Source organism: Anguilla anguilla, chromosome 7 (assembly GCF_013347855.1).
Source record: "Anguilla anguilla isolate fAngAng1 chromosome 7, fAngAng1.pri, whole genome shotgun sequence".
NCBI lineage: Eukaryota > Metazoa > Chordata > Actinopteri > Anguilliformes > Anguillidae > Anguilla > Anguilla anguilla.
The window spans coordinates 54608632-54626734 of record NC_049207.1 but is presented as its reverse complement, the minus strand read 5'-3'; the positions used below and the strand labels follow the sequence as shown (position 1 = coordinate 54626734).

General features: G+C 41.9%; 1 protein-coding gene across 4 annotated transcripts in view; it reads left to right on the top strand.

The window, feature by feature from the left end:
• LOC118232073 (catenin alpha-2) overlaps nucleotides 1–13996 on the top strand; it is a 317807-nt gene extending 303811 nt beyond the window's left edge. For 3 of the 4 annotated variants that reach the window (XM_035426638.1, XM_035426640.1, XM_035426641.1), the window contains 4 exons: nucleotides 557–738; nucleotides 1507–1612; nucleotides 6735–6869; nucleotides 12848–13135. In XM_035426638.1, the coding sequence (XP_035282529.1) occupies nucleotides 557–738; nucleotides 1507–1612; nucleotides 6735–6869; nucleotides 12848–13135 (711 nt within the window). Of the gene's footprint in view, nucleotides 1–556; nucleotides 739–1506; nucleotides 1613–6734; nucleotides 6870–12847 lie in introns of all 4 variants that reach the window. The other variant, XM_035426637.1, reaches the window with a different exon arrangement.
• The last annotated feature ends 4107 nt before the right edge of the window (nucleotides 13997–18103 follow it).

Below are 18103 nucleotides of genomic sequence, written 5' to 3'. Positions count from 1 at the left end.
GGCGCCCGGCGTGCTGTGCTGCGTGCTTTAACGCTCGTGAGAACGGAACCGGGATGAGTGAGGGGGAACAAGCGGGGGGGAACGAGCGGGGGGGATCTGAGGAGTAAACCCAAAAACGCGCCGGAGCGTTTATCACGTGAGGCGGTCGGATTTCACCGAAGACGGCGGACCTGACCGACTTCGCGACACGGCTCGGCTGGTACTGCTAATAAAATTGCAACAGGTGGCTGTTGTGCCTTGTACATCGAGTGGGAACACTAAACAGGAAAGCCACTGCAACCTTTCCTTCTACTGTATTTCATGTGTCACTCGACAGTTGGAAATAGTGATTTCAATGATCTCCCGCCCTTTTTTTACCCAGCTCAGCAGTGGCACAACCCTTTACATTTTACATTACAGGCGTTTAGCAGACACTCTTATCCAGAGCGACTTACACAAATTGTTTTTTTTTTTTGTCTTTTCTTTACATAGCATGTAACATTACATTACATAGCCCATCTAATGATTTTCTTATTGCCCCCCCAATTACCCCAATTGCCCCCACCCCTGCCCCTAGGCCATCATGGCGCAGCTGCCCCAGGAGGAGAAGGCGAAGATCGCCGAGCAGGTGGAGAGCTTCCGGCAGGAGAAGTGCAAGCTGGACGCCGAGGTGGCCAAGTGGGACGACAGTGGCAATGACATCATCGTGCTGTCCAAGCAGATGTGCATGATCATGATGGAGATGACTGACTTCACCAGGTAGGTCCTGTACGGCATGGCAGGCGGGCGAGCTCCGAGCCTGACTCCCTGAGGGGGTGAAAAAAGGCAGAACTAAACGATCCCTCCAGCTACTGTGGGATTTCTGAAAAGGCCATTCTTCCTGATGTCATTGTTAAATGCGTTTTTTTTTTCAGTTTGAGAGTTTCCTGGAAGAAAGTTCTAGTCATCTAGTCCTTGAATGGAGCATCAAGCAGAGCTTGCCCAGATAGTATTAGCCCTCACACTGTCCTTCTGAACTCTACAAACCAACCGCCAAATTAACATTTAATTTTAAGGTCTTGTGGTCCTATTAAAAATATGTTTCAAAATTGTATTTTTTAAAAATGTTTTCCTCTCAAGCCTTCAAATCCCATTGGCTTTCAAGTGCACTGCAGTTTGATTAATAGTTTCATTGTCCATTAATTTTGTATTATTACATAAAACTATATCACATCATTATTGTTTCTACAATAAGGGAATTAACTACAGTATAATCCTACAGCAATATTCCTTTGTCAAAACATTATTAAAAAGACAGTCAGGTGTACTATAAACAGCAAAGATTAAACTTTTTTGGTCCCTCTCACCCACACCAACTGTTCTAGCCTAGGAAAACACCGAACAATTCTGTGCCGCTCTTGAGTAAAGTTCACCGCGCAAACTTTTCATTATTAATAAACTGGGTCATTGTGCTCCAGCGCAAAAAAAAAAAAAAAAAATACGGAGAAAGAAACTGTGGAGGCTAATTTGTTTTCCCGCGCTTCGCAGAGGTAAAGGGCCCCTGAAGAACTCCTCAGATGTGATTAATGCAGCCAAGAAGATCGCTGAGGCGGGGTCCAGAATGGACAAGCTCGCACGCGCCGTCGCCGATCAGGTACGGCGCCATCTAGCTGCAGACGTCGTCCCCCAGATGGCGGGATCGTCCATGCGAGTTTGCCTTTAATGCAATGAGGGGGGCCTTCTGCGGGGGTAGGGGGTGGGGGGGGGGCACAATAATACTTAGCGGAGTAGTTTCAGAACGTGCTGACGGACAATTTTCAATATCCGATCGATTGATGCAACACTCAGAAAATGTATCTCAGATGTGGGAGTTGGGCGGGGTGGGGGGGGGGGGTGCTGGTGTCGTGGGTGGAGATATTAATTTTCAGCAATCCTATTTCTTAGATGGAACAACACCAGCAGTGTTCCAGATACTGTAATATAATGACAATAAGGAGTAGCCTCATTATTTTACTAATGCTTATTTAATGCTGTGAATCCCATTCGCCCCGAAAGTGTGGAAGTGACCCAAGACCCCTCGGGTACATTCTCAAAAGCGTCCACAGTGGCACCCGTGAAAGAATTTAATACGCAGCCGCATATTTCCTCATTGCGGTTTCTAAACAGGAAGTCAGTGAGCCTGGGAAAATGTTTGGGCTGTCAAAAAGCTCAGCAGCAGTAGCTTGACTGCCGTGCTCAAAGTGCTTCAAGCTTTTGAATTTCTCTCTAATTCGCCGTGGCCTAGGTGGTTTCTTTTGTCAGGTAACAAGGTTGGAGTGCGTCTGTGTTTCTTTTTCAGACAGGATTCGTGTTTTCAGAGACGCTCCACTCTGTGGAAGCGTCCTGAATGACTCCGGTTATCTTTTCTCTGCTCTGTAGTTCAGCGGAACTGCGTTTTAACTCTAACAAGGCTATTGCATTTTGCTGGAGCACTCTCAAATGCGCCGTCAGGCGGAGACACGGATCTTTGTATGTGTCTTACGTGTACGTGTGTTAGTCTGTATGACAGAGCTCTGGCTGTTGTGTGAATTGTCCGTGATGACTGTTGACCGTCTGACTGTACAGATAAAAACTCTGTGCATATTTCTGTACAGTGAATTTCTTCTGTGTGCTCTCTCACTGCTAAGGCAAACGAGTGTAGATTCTGTGAAGTGAAGACAGGCGTCCTTACCGCAATATCTCTTTAATTGCTTGCCCACATCCATGAAGCCCATCTACTGTGTCGGCTTCTACATACTTTGGGAGTTATGTTTTTTTTTTTTTTTTAAGTTTTCTTGTTTTCACACAGATCATGTATGCGTACCCCGTGAGGGTAAGGCACACAGGGAGAACACAGTGTCCCTCAGGCCAAAGACCTTCGCTATGTTGACCAGTCAGCCAAATGCCACTCAGTTTAAAATGGCTGCCGTAAATGTTAACATTCTACAGCTGTACTCTGGACAGAACGCCTTGTCACTAGTTCTTTTAAGGTTAACACTGGAGTGCTTGGTCCTTTCATTGTATTGTTTTTAAGGGGAGGCCTAGTGAATTACAGTGTGAGTAGACTTGCAATTTACGAAATGTATTTTCCATTATTTCACAGTACAGACTGTTCACCCTGTACTTTGAGAACATACTTGACCTGGGTGTCCAATCTTATCTGAAAGGGCCAGTGTGGGTGCAGGTTTTTCTTTTAGCCTGACACTAAGACACCTGATTCTAATTATCGATGTCTTGATTGAAGTTAATCAGTTGAATTAGGTGTCGTAGTACTGGGCTAAAGCAGAAAGAAAAATCTTGGATAAGATTGCCCCCCCCCACCCCCACCCTGTACTGTTCCTATTAGGAAGTAAGTTAAAATTTCCACATTTTTTCCTTTTTTTTCTACGAGGATATTATATTGCTTTACATTCATCATTTAGCAGATGCTCTCGTGCAGAACGATCATGCGTGGATTCACCGTGGAGTTACAGCAGCAGCAGTTCCAGACCCAAATAATAAAATAAAAAAACATTCTCAGACCAGGGAATGCACAGTATATGTAACAGCATATCGTATAAATGATTAGAATCACAAATCTGGATCCCATTGCTTTAAGCTACGAAGTGTAAGGTATAGCACAGCAGAGATAGGCATTGTGTGTAAAACTTAAGGGATGGAAATAAAATATGTTTAGGGGTTATTCCCTCCTGTGTCGTGTCCCAACAGAATGGTAGGGTCTGATTTTGTTGGAATCCGGGGGATAGAACTCAGCCGAAGTCCGTCCTCAGCAGGCAATTGTCCATACTGTTTATTTACATCTGGAGGAAATCTGCTGAATAAATGGCCTATTACCCGTAGATATAAAAGGCAATGAGAATGTAATCTGTGTGCATGAAAACAGCCTGCCAGAGGCAGAGGAACAAATTGTTTTGGGTGTGGAAATTAAAGAATAAAAGTTTTATTTTTTTTATGTTTTTGTTTTTTGCGATCCGCATGCATTTGTCAATTCCGTGAGGTTGTTGCCCGGGGTGTATTTTACCTGCTGTAACAGCTGTGTGAAAGGCACTGTAGCGTAAAAAAGAGATGTTTTGGGATGTGAAGCAGTGATTGCGCTTCTGTATTCATGAGCTGTGGATTCTGGATCGTACTCAAACTGCGGAGGTAACCTTGACGAGGCGATTCGCTGAAAGAGAGAGGCGCCAAAAAGTTGATGAGGGAGGGGGGGGGGGGGGGGAGGCGGGGGGGGGGGGGGGGGGCAGGCGGGGCCGGGCGGGGGTGAGGTAGGCTCAAATGCCAAAGGACACAATCCATCAGATTACCAGAATAAGGGCACAATCTGTGAGGTTGCAGACGCATCATTTGATATGTGTTAAACTGATCAAGTGAGTGGTAAGTACTTTATGGGGGTTGTCTTTACCGTAAACTGACAGACATAAATAGCCATTGCGAAGGTCACACACACTCACTCCACAGCCTGAATGTTAAAATTGAGTTTTGTCATACAGAACATGTCATCGACCTATAGAAAAACCTGGCTGAGAAGAAATGCTACAACTTTCTAAGTTTAAAACTAATTTTGTCTGTTGATTGCGTCACTTCCAGGTACATACGTTCGAAAACATTATTTGTTGACATGCATCATACAGTGGAATGGTTCATTCGATCAGGCATCCCAGCATGCAGCTGGTATATTTGGTACCTTAAACATTTACCCAGACATGGCCATTCCTGTTTTAGGCCTAAAGCGAGAGGAACTGGATCACCTCACGAGAACTTGGAGCCGAAGACGCAAAAGTTCCAACCTGAATGAAGTCACTCTGCAAAATTGGACTCGTTTTCTGTGTGTATGTATAGGGGATCAGTTGACCATGTCAGTTCACCACCCCAGTTCTCAGGGAAATGTTCAGAGAAGTAGGTAAAATGCACGTCCATTTTAAAACGCGGTCTTGTATCACTGTGAGAAAGTAAGCTCGTAGTCCGGATTCAGAATGAGGTGTAGCCTGCTGTGGAGTGGTGTCAGTGTCCATCCATCCATTATTTATGTTCACTTATTCCTGGTCAGGGTTGCAGGAGGTGCTGGAGCCTATCCCAGCATGCACTGGGCGAGAGGCAGAAATACACCCTAGACAATTTGCCAGTTTATCGCAGGGCACCCACACCATTGAGTTATGTCAACATAAAATTTATTTTTTTTGCTACCTGTGTCTCTTAACAGGATTGACCAAATCTGGATGACTAAAGCAAATTCTGTTGAGGCTCAGAGGTGTTTTGAGAAAAGTTTTCCACTTTTAATTAACTTTGAGAGTTGTTGCTGCAAGATAATTACTTTTTACCATATAGTCATTACAGAGCAATTTAAAAGCCTTTTCCTGTGCACTGCTTTACTTACTGTTTTGGAAGTTACTAACTATTAGATGCTGTACTGTATTTATCGTAAAGCTGATTAATTCTGGCTGCATACTAAACAGGTTATTTATTTATCTATTTATTTATTGTGGAATTGATATTGTCATTGTGGTTGCAAACTGGGAGGTATCTCTTTCAAGTATTCATGGCATGCTTGGCTGTGGTTAGCAAAGATACTTGGCTAATATTCTACGTTTGTTTGGCGGCTAGCTGGCTAACTGCTAGTTAAGCGAAGGTGGACTGAGTTGTTTATGGTGGTTTCCTAGCAACCAAGTCAATGATTCTGCAGTCAGCAGTACAAATGGATCATCTCTCATATTGTTATTCCTTCGGCTCTTTCCAGAGTAATCCTCACTTGTGAAAATATTGCAGCTATTTTATGATCTTTTTAATTCCGCTTGTGATCTGTGTCATTGTAGTGACGCATGTAACTTAATTAATTGCTGATGTCAAGCCAACTGTGGCACTATTAGAAAAATAATAATGTTGTACCTGAACTTGAATGTGAGTAGAAGAAAAAATGTTTTGATATAGCTGCATTTCTTATTATCAGCAGTGATTCAGAATTCAAATAAAGCGAACTGATATAAATAGATACAATATTTATCATGAAGTCTACTGCGGGGAAGCTTTGGAAATAATTTCATTCACAGTCCAGATACAACAGATTGGAGTTTGAACTGCGGAAAACAAAAGATTGGAGTTACATTTCTGAAATAATTGACGTCATTGTTGTTCAGAAAAAGTACTCTTTTTGTTTGTGTGGGAAGTGAAAGCCCTTCATTTGACTTGAATAAAACTCTTTTCCCATTTTACTTTTGGAAAGGGAGAGGAAAACAAAGATTGCGTTGAGTTTTTCACCTTTTGTGGATTTGTTTATTTTCATTAATGAAACTGTATGGTCTTTGTCTAGGAGGGGGTTGAGATAGCTTTTTCCAAGATGTCAAAGGTGGGTGTCTAACATCGGCATTATGTTTAATATTGGTTGTTTGTCCCAGGAAAAGCCGTATGTGTATGTTTGAGTAGTCTCGCATAGCCAGACCTATCTCCACACTTCATTTCAGCGTTGGAGAAAGGTCTGGCTCAACCCATTATCATTCCGGTATAGGCGAAAAAAAACTCTCTGGCTTGTTTGTATTTCTTTAAACCAAACACAATCGTCTTGGGCGGCGCTAAGAACCAGGGTGCAGCGACGGTGCCCTTGCAAAAAAGGTAACACGCAGGTAGCGGAAGGGGAGGAGAATTCCGACTGAAATAGTCGGCCAATGGCAGGACTTATTACCCACAGTCTATATCCTGTGAGTCAGACTAGTGTCTGAGCTTCTGATTGGCTGCGGCTCTGTTTAATCCAGACGCTCTTTCCCTTCCAGTGCCCTGATTCGGCCTGCAAGCAGGATCTGCTGGCCTACCTGCAGAGGATCGCGCTCTACTGCCACCAGCTCAACATCTGCAGCAAGGTGAAGGCCGAGGTGCAGAACCTGGGGGGGGAGCTGATCGTTTCGGGGGTGAGTCTCCGTTCTCCCTCTTCCTGCCGCATTACATCACATCACATTTATTTAGCAGACGCTTTTATCAAAAGGCGACGTACAAAAAGTGCACGTCATGGTCATTGGAACAACATACGGCTTCTGCCTTTGCTCTCTTCCCTCGTTATACAATTCAGAAAACAATCTAATTGAAGGCATTCAAACAAAAGACCAACCTTCTAATCAGAAATCAATTGGACATCGACCCTCCAGGCTGGTTACTGCACTTACCCCTGCCAAATCCATGGCAAACCGACTGCAAATATATATTTTTTGAACACCACGGAAAAGGGAATATACAGCTGTGTCCCCTTATCATATTATGCATACATGCCTTCAGCCCAGTTAAATAATCTTTTTTTGTTACTTTATTAGTAAAGAACAGAATGTTATGTTTTATAGACTTGCTAGTTTATACCTAAGCACATACAGATGAGTGTTACCTTATTATAGACCATATTTACCTTGTTGAGTGACAACGTAGCAGCCTGCTGGAGAGAAATTATATTTAAGCGATGTCTGAAAAGCCATAACCTTTGGAATTTATCCAGGTGTATTGATGCTCATTTTCTTCCCTAATACAATATTCTCTCATGGCCTACATGGACACGGGAGCACAGAAAATTAGCGACCCTGTAAATCTGCTTATGCATCTCCTGCTGAGTCATAACCATAGAAATAATTGAATTTTCCTGGATGATTGTATTTTTGCTTTCGCGTTATTGTACCCCTAAGACTGAGACTGCACAGCAAAGTTCAGAGATTGCACCACATGTGGGAGGCAATCCGTGTATACATACAATGTTCACATTTCTGAAATGTTGGATATGTGCGCAGTGTTGCTGGTTGGTTGTGGGTTAGTCGTGGAACATCCGTTTTTGCAGATTTATTTGTTTATTTATTTTTTTTATCACATCAGCAAGTCCGTGGGAGAAAGAGAAAGGAAAAGCAGACGTTGGTTTACAGAGAGCCTGGAGAAATATAAAACCCTCTGGTGTTTAAGGAATCACAGCGCATTTCAAGAGGAGACTCCAGTCTGAGTGGAATTGTGATGTGCTCTGAGAACCGCAGCTTATGTTTGCCTGCTCTGCAGTCACGGATCGTCTTTTATTTTTTATTTTTTGTTTTATTTGACTGAGGAAAGACAAGCGAGCGCATATGGTGATGAGACAATGGAAACGTGATGAAAGTAAATGAACTTCCGCAGTGAAAAGATAGGAGTTGTCATTCATTTGGAGGAACAGGAGGCCCCTGTCATAAAACCGATATTCTCTCATTTACCTATTTGTCTGTTACCATTGTGTGAAGCATTAAAATACGCACAATGAGTCTCAAGGTCTGCGTAATGCATACCCCGATCTGTCAGGATCAACGCTGCATTTCTTACACCGATGCGCAACAGTGCTAACAAAATGGCCGACGTTAGCCTCCCTCGGCCTGGTAAACCGCACTTCTCGAGTTCTCTCAGAAGTTGCTCCGAGGTGTGTGTGCAGTTCTTCCCCTGTGTAAATTCAACAGGGATAGCACTCCCAGCCTTATTTCATGCCAGACGTGCCGGTTTCAGGGACTTGAGAGGGAGGTTTATCTGTGCCGGGGTGGAGCACTCTAAGTCACCCCTTGTAAATTAGCCAAATTGAACCAAGGCACACAGTTGCCAGACACATAGCTCTGTTTTTTTTTCCCCATAGCTTGAGGAAACATAATTGACCCTGTGCCACAGTGCTAATTCAAGAACATCTTGCGGTAGAGAAACCTTTAAACATTGTTCTCATCTGACGCACACGCACACACACACAGAAAACCACCAGGGGCTTCATTAAACTTATTTGAGTCACTTCCGCATAGACCAAGACGCCCAGCAGGTTTGTTTTTTTAATTTTTATTTTTGTATTGCTCTAGCTTTTGAGTTTAGAGACCCTGAGTGTTCAGATCCACGGTGACATATTTCCACAGTGTTCCGAGAGCCTGTAGTTATTTAAATGAATTCAGAGATGAGTGGGTGCGATTTCAGCAGAACACCGCCATCTTACCACTTCTGCCATTTTCACCTCTGCTTTTAAATGAACAAAACGTTAGCCTTTCTCCTGCTTAGGTCCTGCTATAGGAACATTTTCACCATCCTTCGTGATTGCATTAGGAGAGCACTGTTGCCATTAATTTCTGCAATCTGCACACAGCTGAGTGAATTCTGGACTAAGAAAGCTAGCTCTTGCTACTAACACATTCAGTGTTCCGTGAATAAAGCTCACAAAGACTTCATATTCAAAATGACTGAAACCTTTTTGAGGAGCAAGTCCAGTCCATCTAAGATTCTACTGTGAAATCTCAAATAACCAAAAGCATTCTCCAATACCAAAACTTTTTTTTTTTCTGATGGTTTGGGAGATAGCTGGTTCTCATTTATTTCCTATTCTGCTTGTGTTTGTTCAGTGCTACATTGATCCAGTTTGGTCTGTACAAGAATAACAGCCTTAGGGAAAGTTGCCCTCTTGTGTAGGTTCAAATATGTTGCCAATCCTGTGTGAGAACGGCAGAATAATTGCATTTGTGGAGAGACACCATTTGGATGAATTCACCTGTGATTCCTGTAAGATGAAGGAGCTTCTGGAGAACTAAAGTGTTGATCTTTAATAATGGATTTCTAATTTTCCAATATCTGATTGTTAGGCAGTTTAGGGAGATATGCCTATATGCCACAGAGATTCTGAGATCTGGAACTCCTGTCTGTGGACTGCTCTCCAAATCAAACCACAAATTTTTTATCGGATTCTGGAAATTGATTGGTTGTGATGGATTTGGTTAAAATGATAAAATACCAGTCAAGGGTCGGTATTCAGATAACTGACAACAGTTATCAAAAAATGTTATCAGTTATCTGTGAAATAAAGCAATTATCATTGCTTTATTTCACACAAACATACCTAACTCCTTGATGGAGTCCTGACATTTTCAAAACGACAGGAGTGAGAAGGAAAAGTAAAAAAAAAAGAAAATGCTGCATAAGGTCACATGATCAACGAGCAGATGAAGGAGAACCAGGCAATACGAACGACAGGGAGGTACAGAGCTCTCTTTTGTCATCACTACTGCAGGAGCCCAGAAAAGTCACTCCCTCTTCATATCACGAGTGTGTCCCCTCTCCATATTTCATCCACACAAGTGCCTTTTTCTTTCCGTTCCACGGAGTACGGTTACAACATGATATTCGGTTCAGGAATATAGAAAGTGAAAGAACTGTTTGTCAACCTAACAGGAGAAATAAACAATGATGTACAGTATTGAACTCTCTACCTCCCCCATTGGGCTCTGCTTTTGTCTATTTAGGATGACATTCTCGTTTTTGTGACCTTTAAGACTACATCCTCTGCTTGTGGCTTATGGAAGACATAACTAATATTGTGTGAATTACGGCGTGTGGTCGCACTGCTTTCGGTGTGGAATCGCGCGATCGTATCGCGGCTTCGCAGGATTGTTGGGCATATTTATTTCAATCCCATCAGGCTCTATTCTCAGGCCCGATTTCTGTCATCCGATTCAAAGTGCCTGATGTATGCTTCCGAATCAAATGCAGTTGTAGGAGATTCATTGCACTGCATCAATCACACAAACAGATGACAGACTATTTCTTTTCCAGCCTCTTTAAATGTGGGAGAGGTTTTGAATGATGTTGCAGCTGCATTGCCAACAGGAAAACAAGTATCAAAGTTACATGTACAAAGTATTATTGTTATTATTATTATTATTATTATTGTTATTATTATTATTATATTTTAACGTCTGTGATACTCACTGTGATAAAATGCTGGGCTATAACCTAGAAATCCAGAAGAAAAGTGTACAAAAGTGAAGAGACATCCAATAGCAAGGGAAATATATACAGTACAGTACATAAGTGTGGCAGGAATGTATTTATGAGGATGCTGCTTGTATCAGCGCTAGTGACCCTGTCTGCATTTACAGGGTGAATTTGTGATTAAAATAAGCACTGCAGCATGTACAAACAGCCCAGGTGGTGACTTCACCTCGTTAGCTGCCTTCACAAAACGGGTAAAGAAAAGAAAAGAAAAAGCAGGCTTCCCGGCGTTCTCACACCAGGATGATCTCTCCAAGGGTGGAGGTAACGAGCCAGGAAACGTGTCAGCGACACTCCCACAATCCCCCTCTTCGAGCCGTCTTTAAGTGCCTCGCTTCTGAATCACGGTGACTTTTGAAAAAAGTCTCTGCCGATTTGAGGGGGGGTGGGGGGGATGGGGTGGGAGGGACGCCGTAACTGGGACGTTTTCCTGTGTCCCACTGATTGCAGTGACACGGCTCTCTGTGAGCTTTGACTTAATGCGACTAATTGCCAGAAAAACAGCGTGATCCGGGTCACACCGCGTCGCTATAATGGCCAGAAGCGGTGCGTTTTCTAAAAAACGCTGCCTAACAGGATTTGGCAGCTCCAAGAAGCAATTAACTGCAAATTGTTGTTGCCTATTTTCCCACTCAGGATTACTGATGTGTGTTCCAGGTATATTTATTTAGTTTTTTTCCCCCACATAATCACAGTTTAGATCAAACTTTGGTATAGACTGATAAGCTTGTTCATTTCAACTTCATGAGTTGGTATGAGCATGTATGCCCACACGCACACACAAACAGACACATAGACACTAACGCACACAGGCACACACACACACACACACACACACACACACCAGACCACACACACACACGCTTTGTTGATGAGATTCCAATTTCCACTCGTCTGTGAAGGTGAAATAATATGTATGATTTGTTTTTTCTAAAGCATTTTATCAGTAATGACTGATAAATGAGAATTTCAGACTGTATTTGATGAGATACTGTAGGTTCCCTCATTATCACATTAAAGAGGCCTTCATTTTTAATATCAGCAATTAGTACTGGCATTTAGCATTAACTGCCTCTGCGATGGTTCACTGGTTTCGGCTGGGACCAATAGGGGGCCAGCATATACTATAAGAACCTACGTGAACAGTTTTCTTTCACTTTTTATAATCATCACATCTGTTAGTAGTCGTCCCTCAAATCAGATTAGAGACGATATTGAAAAACTGAATGAACTCCAATATGATTATTTGTTTATTGTATTAATAGTCATTCAGAAAAAAATTAATTCTAAAAAAGGTATTATTAAGTTTTGTGCTGTATAATTATGACGGTCTTTGATAAAATCATTGACAATGGTTGTTGATGAATTGCATGATGACAGTGTAAACAAGTTTTCACAGGCATTAAGTTTCTTTTATTTAGACAATAGTAAATGTATTGAATAAATATAACGACAATGATGTTTGGTAGGCTGTAGTTTTGATTTGATATCACACTTGACTTGGAAAATGTAATTGAAAGAGTCTCTTTGTGTACAAAATTAGCTCATTTCCCTCCCAAGCTGTTTTAAACCCCATGGTAAAGAATGTTGGTCGAATTGGGCAGTTATTTTCTTTTTAAATAATAGTTTAAATTAGCATCTGTAGTTCGACATTCCCTGGTCCACATACACAAAAACAAAATTCTTCAAAATAAAAACAAAAGAATGGGTCATACCCAATAATATGGCTCCTGGTTTAATGTGGAGTCTGTGGTGTTGTTTAAAACAAGGTTTGCCTGATGCCTTCCAGTCTTTACAGTGCAGGCATTGAACAAAAGAATAGAATACAATAGAATAGGGTAGGATGGAACAGAATAGAATAGAAGAGCATAGATTGGAGTAGAATAGAGTAGGGTAGTATTGGATGGAATAGAATAGAGTAGGACAGACTAAGATGGAATAGAATTGGATAGAATAGAATAGAGTAAGATAGGCTAGGATGGAATAGAACTGCATGGAATACAATAGAATGGAGTAGGATAGGCTAGGATGGTATGGAATTGGATGGAATAGAATAGGATAGAATAGAACAGTATTCTTCATCCCGTCCCTTATCCCCCACCAGCTGGACAGCGCCACGTCCCTCATCCAGGCCGCTAAGAACCTGATGAACGCGGTGGTGCTGACGGTGAAAGCGTCCTACGTGGCCTCCACCAAGTACCAGAAGGTGTACGGCACGGCAGCCGTCAACTCGCCCGTGGTGTCCTGGCGCATGAAGGCCCCCGAAAAGAAGCCCCTGGTCAAGAGGGAGAAGCCCGAGGAGTGCCAGACGCGGGTTCGACGGGGGTCCCAGAAGAAGCACATCTCCCCCGTCCAGGCGCTGAGCGAATTCAAGGCCATGGACTCCTTTTAATCTTTGACAAATGACCTTTTTTTCCCCCTGTTTATTTTCCACCTTTCCTTTCTCTCCAATTTATTTTGTGGGATAACAGAATTTGCCTGTGTCGATAAATGAAGGATAGTAATGCCACTTATAGTTATATATGAAGCGAAAATACTGCACCATCTCTGGGTCAGGCAGTCAAGAACAGCCAATGAGCTCCCATTGTTGGTTATGCTGACTTAACCCTATCAGTACCAAAGTGTTTGTCTTGCTGTTACAAAATGAAATGGAACAAGTAAAGGAAAAAAGTTTTTTTCCCCTTTCAAGGGAGATTGGCTGGTATGTCTGATACAAGCTGACCCATAACCCCTACTGTAGGTAATGTGAATTTTGTTTACTGTGAATGTAATTAATATATTGATCTTTGAAAAAAAGAAGATAAAAGATTACTGCGCTATTATTGCAAGGATAACAATGAATTGTATTGTTGTTTGGATGTGTACAGATGGTAAATTTAGTCAAATTTAGTCTACACCTTGTCGGTTTTTAATGACAGAATCTAGCAAGGCTATTAAATTGCATCCATATTTAATTAATATTTTGACATTTACCATTGCCTGTTTGTGATATGTTTACTATTATTTTACACGTTAAACTTAGTTTGCAAGTCTTTCTTGCTCCCCCTTGCCCTTCATTGTTGTGAGAATATGGTGCTGAACTTTTGCTACATTTGCTTGATGACAAAGATGGCAGATTTTGCATCGTTTGGGGCATGGTGTAACACTTAAAAATGTAGCCGGATAAGAAGGGATCTGCGTTGTGTGGAGTGTCACACATACAGTTCCATCAAATGCACTGCTCCCTAATAAAACAGCACAACTTGGCAGCTGAGGTAGTGTGTCCTCTTTTATTTAACGTAGAACTCCAGATTATTCGCACGTTTGCACTCAGCTGAGCGGCAGGCCCCGATTGAAAGGAGTTACTGCTGACGTTGTGCTTACAACCGTACCTTTACAGGTCTGCGACCGTCTCCATTGGACAAAAAGAGGAGGCACCCTGGATTTGTGAGTTGCAAGGAGGTCAGAGGAATGTTCTAAACTGAACAGTCTAATGCTGATGTAACAATCGCCACTGGTAACTGAAAGCATTTGAGTTCTAGAACACTGACTTAGAATTTTGGAAATACATTCCAGAAAACCTACACTTCAAAGGGTTAATGCACTGCGAAAGGGACAAACTGTACTGTGTATGATGCTCATTAAGCTGTAAAGAATGGGGATGTTGAAAAACCGCTTTTGGTGTAGCATTACTGTATGAAATGTGATGCTGTAAGATTGAATCCAAGCCTGGGAACATTGAGTCTGCTCTGTGGGCTCCAGTCATGTTAACAAAAGCCAAGGCAGTCAATATGACAGTATGCTCGTTTTAATATTCTGACTGATCTGAACTGAAAAGTTACCATGCCAGAACTGTCTGTAACCAAACAGAACCCTCCGTGGAGCATTACCCTACGTTGTGTTTGAAGACTGGTGAGTCACAGGCTTGCTTTTCATAGACGTTTCAGTACAATTCCCTCGACTATGACTATGACATCATAAAAATTTGATGTTCAAATCAACGTTGTTCCCAACTCTCAAATCCCACGCTGGCAATATGGATTCACGAGGCTCCAGCTGTTATTTGAAGCTAATATCACACGCGCTCTCAAAAGAGCCCAACCACCCAACTGCCATGTGCTGATTTGCTGCCCAAATAAAATCTTGACAGCTTTAATGCTATAAAGGCATATACACATTCCACTGAATAAAACAGCTTGTAGATTTGGCTGATTGGGGCCAGCGAAAATACGGACGATCTACACTTGAGGCGACAATAACAAAATTAATAATAAAAGAGAAGAAAAAAGTCGGCTTAATGTACTGTAAGTGGAGTCCTTGAATCCTAGCCAAACAAACAAAAAGTTAATCAAGCGCCTAGCATTTCTATGCCTTGTGATAAATCAAAGTAACCACCATGCCTGTCAGACTGTGATATTATTTTCCCCCCATTTTACTCATGAATCATTAAATAGCTATAATATGTATATCATTTGGAGGTCACACTTCCTCCAGATTTTTCCTTTTTAAACATGATTTGGTCCCTGATTTAACCGCAGATGTGTAAACTGATTGAGTAAGTTAAACAATTAAATTCTCAAGAACTACAAAAAGAATGGGTACACAACAGTGTTAATTCAGCTCAGACAGTATTGGTTCAACTCTAACAGTGTTAATTCTACTCCTAACAGATACCATTTGGTACCACTCTGAAATGTGGGACCAAATCCTATCTGTTAGGAGTTGAATTAACTCTGTTAAGGGGTGAATTAACACCGTCAGAGTTGAATTAACACTGTTAATTCAGAACTGACACACTTAGCCCATTGTTGAGGATCATCCTCTTCTTCATGCTGATAAGATATACCTTCATGCAACTGCGTCTCATTTGAAAGGCACTGTTAATACCAGTTAGAGGATGGGATTAACTGGTGAAATAGCAAATTTTGTATTGACCTCTATTTTCAATTAGGTAACTGTTTTTGTCACTGTTTTTATAATATCAGGTAATCTGGTTCCTATAAAGGGCTACAGGTAGTAAGTAAGTGGTACATACCAAAATCAGTTCAGTGCTGTCACCACCAGTTCTTTAAATCATCCATCTATTTTTGTGATTGTCATCTTTATCTTATGCAGTTGTGTTCCACAATGGATTCCACCAGGTAAATTAGGGAACGTTCCTGTTGAAAATGCATTCATTCTAAAATGCTTCCTGTGAGATAATATGCGATTACCTTTCAGTGAAAAACAAATTTTCTTTCATGCCCTGTGCCTCTTTTTTCATTTTTTTCTTCTCCTTCATTTGGAGCACATGATGCTGTGGTTAAAACTTGTTTTTCAACAGGAACACTCTGTGCTAATTACGCAAACCAGTTGCTAATAATGAGTGATTAGACGCTATTATCTGCACTGGTCATGAACGTGTGTCGTTTGATGAAAGTGCCACCAACGTGAATGGTGATTTACGCAGCTTGAGCGCCTGAACCGAACTGAATCCCATGAAGTAACCATAGCGGAGCGGTGTTTTCAAGAAAAGAACACTGAGTTGTACATAGCTAGGTGGCAGAAAAGAGAAGAAATAGTGTTTGTGCAGAAGAGGAATGCCATGAAGAATGAGGTGACGAGAGAACTATTTCAGAATCGTGCACTATTTCTCTGAGAAAAGAAAAATGAAGTCAGTGAATACCCCTTTGTGCATGAGCAAGCCGGCCCTTAAGAAGTGGGTGGGAGTATCACACTATCTGGACGCTACTTAGATCTGATCAGGCTACCTCTTCAAACTGAGCCAGGAAAGAACACCAATGGCCACTTTAAAAGATGGCTGAGGCGGGCCATAATGTCTGTGGATCTGGTATCCACAGTGATGTGTGCCTGGTTTTTACTCTCTGAAGATGTTCCCTCTGTTGAAAGTCACATTACATTACATTACAGGCATTTAGCAGACGCTCTTATTCAGAGCAACTTACTCAACTTTTTTTTTTTTGCATTTTCATTTACTTTGCATGAATTTATACAGCTGGATAAATGCTGAAGCAATGCAGGCTAAGTGCCTCGCTCAAGGGTACAACAGCAGTGTCCTACCCAGGAATCAGTCCTGTGTCCTTCAGGTTACAATAGCAGTTTCTTACCCATTTTACTGCACTGTCGCCTTCTGTTGAACTGCACCATCGGCCACAAGGCCATAGGTGTTTCCAATTCATGAACTGACAAATTACGAAGGACTACTCTCATTCTCACAGTCTGCATTCAAGTACCTGAACGCATTGTGGATAAAACAGCCAGTTTGTTAAATTACATAATTATTATTTTTGATTTTCTCCTTGAGCTAATGTAGTATTTTTTCATACTATGTTTTCTACAGTACACTGAGAATTAAGTTGTATATTTTAGCCATGATAAACTGTGAAGATTGGTTTCCTGTGTGTGCATGCAAACCTGCATCTGTGTGTGTGTGTATATATTTTAATGTTTCAGCAGGACCAGAAGAAGGAACCAAAGAAACAGGATCTTAATGCTGGTAGCAGAGTATTCCTGCAACTGGTTGGTTAGGACAAAAATAACCAAAAGGTCCAAAATGCAGCTTAAAACAGATGAAGATAACACGCACACACACACACACACACACACACACACACACTTGAACATTTTGTCACAAGTACAGGGCAGCTGTGAACTGAACGTGATACACTGTTGTGGCCATCTGGAATGAGCTGACGTGTGACCGTTAGAGCTGTAATGACATCAAATTCCCATTAGAGGGCCCTAAACAAGCCGCAGAGCTTTAAGGGACCAGCGAGACTCGAGCAGCGCTTATCTTCTAAAGACTCTTGACTTCCATCCTTGAGCTTGAAGCTCTGTGACAGAGAAATCATCCACTGGGACTCAGGCGAAAATTCTGGGTAGCTGTCCAAGGTGCTGAACAGACAGCCATTGCTCAGTAGTACTGGAGTGACTCCCTTCTTGAGGCCATCTGTCCAGGCATGTGTGTGTGTGTGTGTGTGTGTGAGAGAGAGAGAGAGTGTGTGTGTGTGTGTGTGTTTAAAACTAGATGTCCTTTTTTAGTGAGTCATTTGAAAATTGAGGCCCTTGAGATTTGAGATGTAAAGTAGGGGGGGTGGGGGGGATTTTATACTCTGGAAAGACTAAATTGGCATGAACTCTCAGAAACTCTCTGAAATTTTGCAGTTGCATAAGTAGGACCAGCCTGTAAACATGGCTGTGCTGTCCAAATACGTGATATATCATGAAATAAGTAATGCATAGATAATAAAAAATGATATAAAAATAAACTTCTTGTATACATTATAAAACGGGTGCCTGGAACAGCTTTTGTTTCTGTGAGCACTGTGAGCCTGACAGTGCACATATCCAACCTTTCATTTAAAGCAGGGCTGCCCAACCC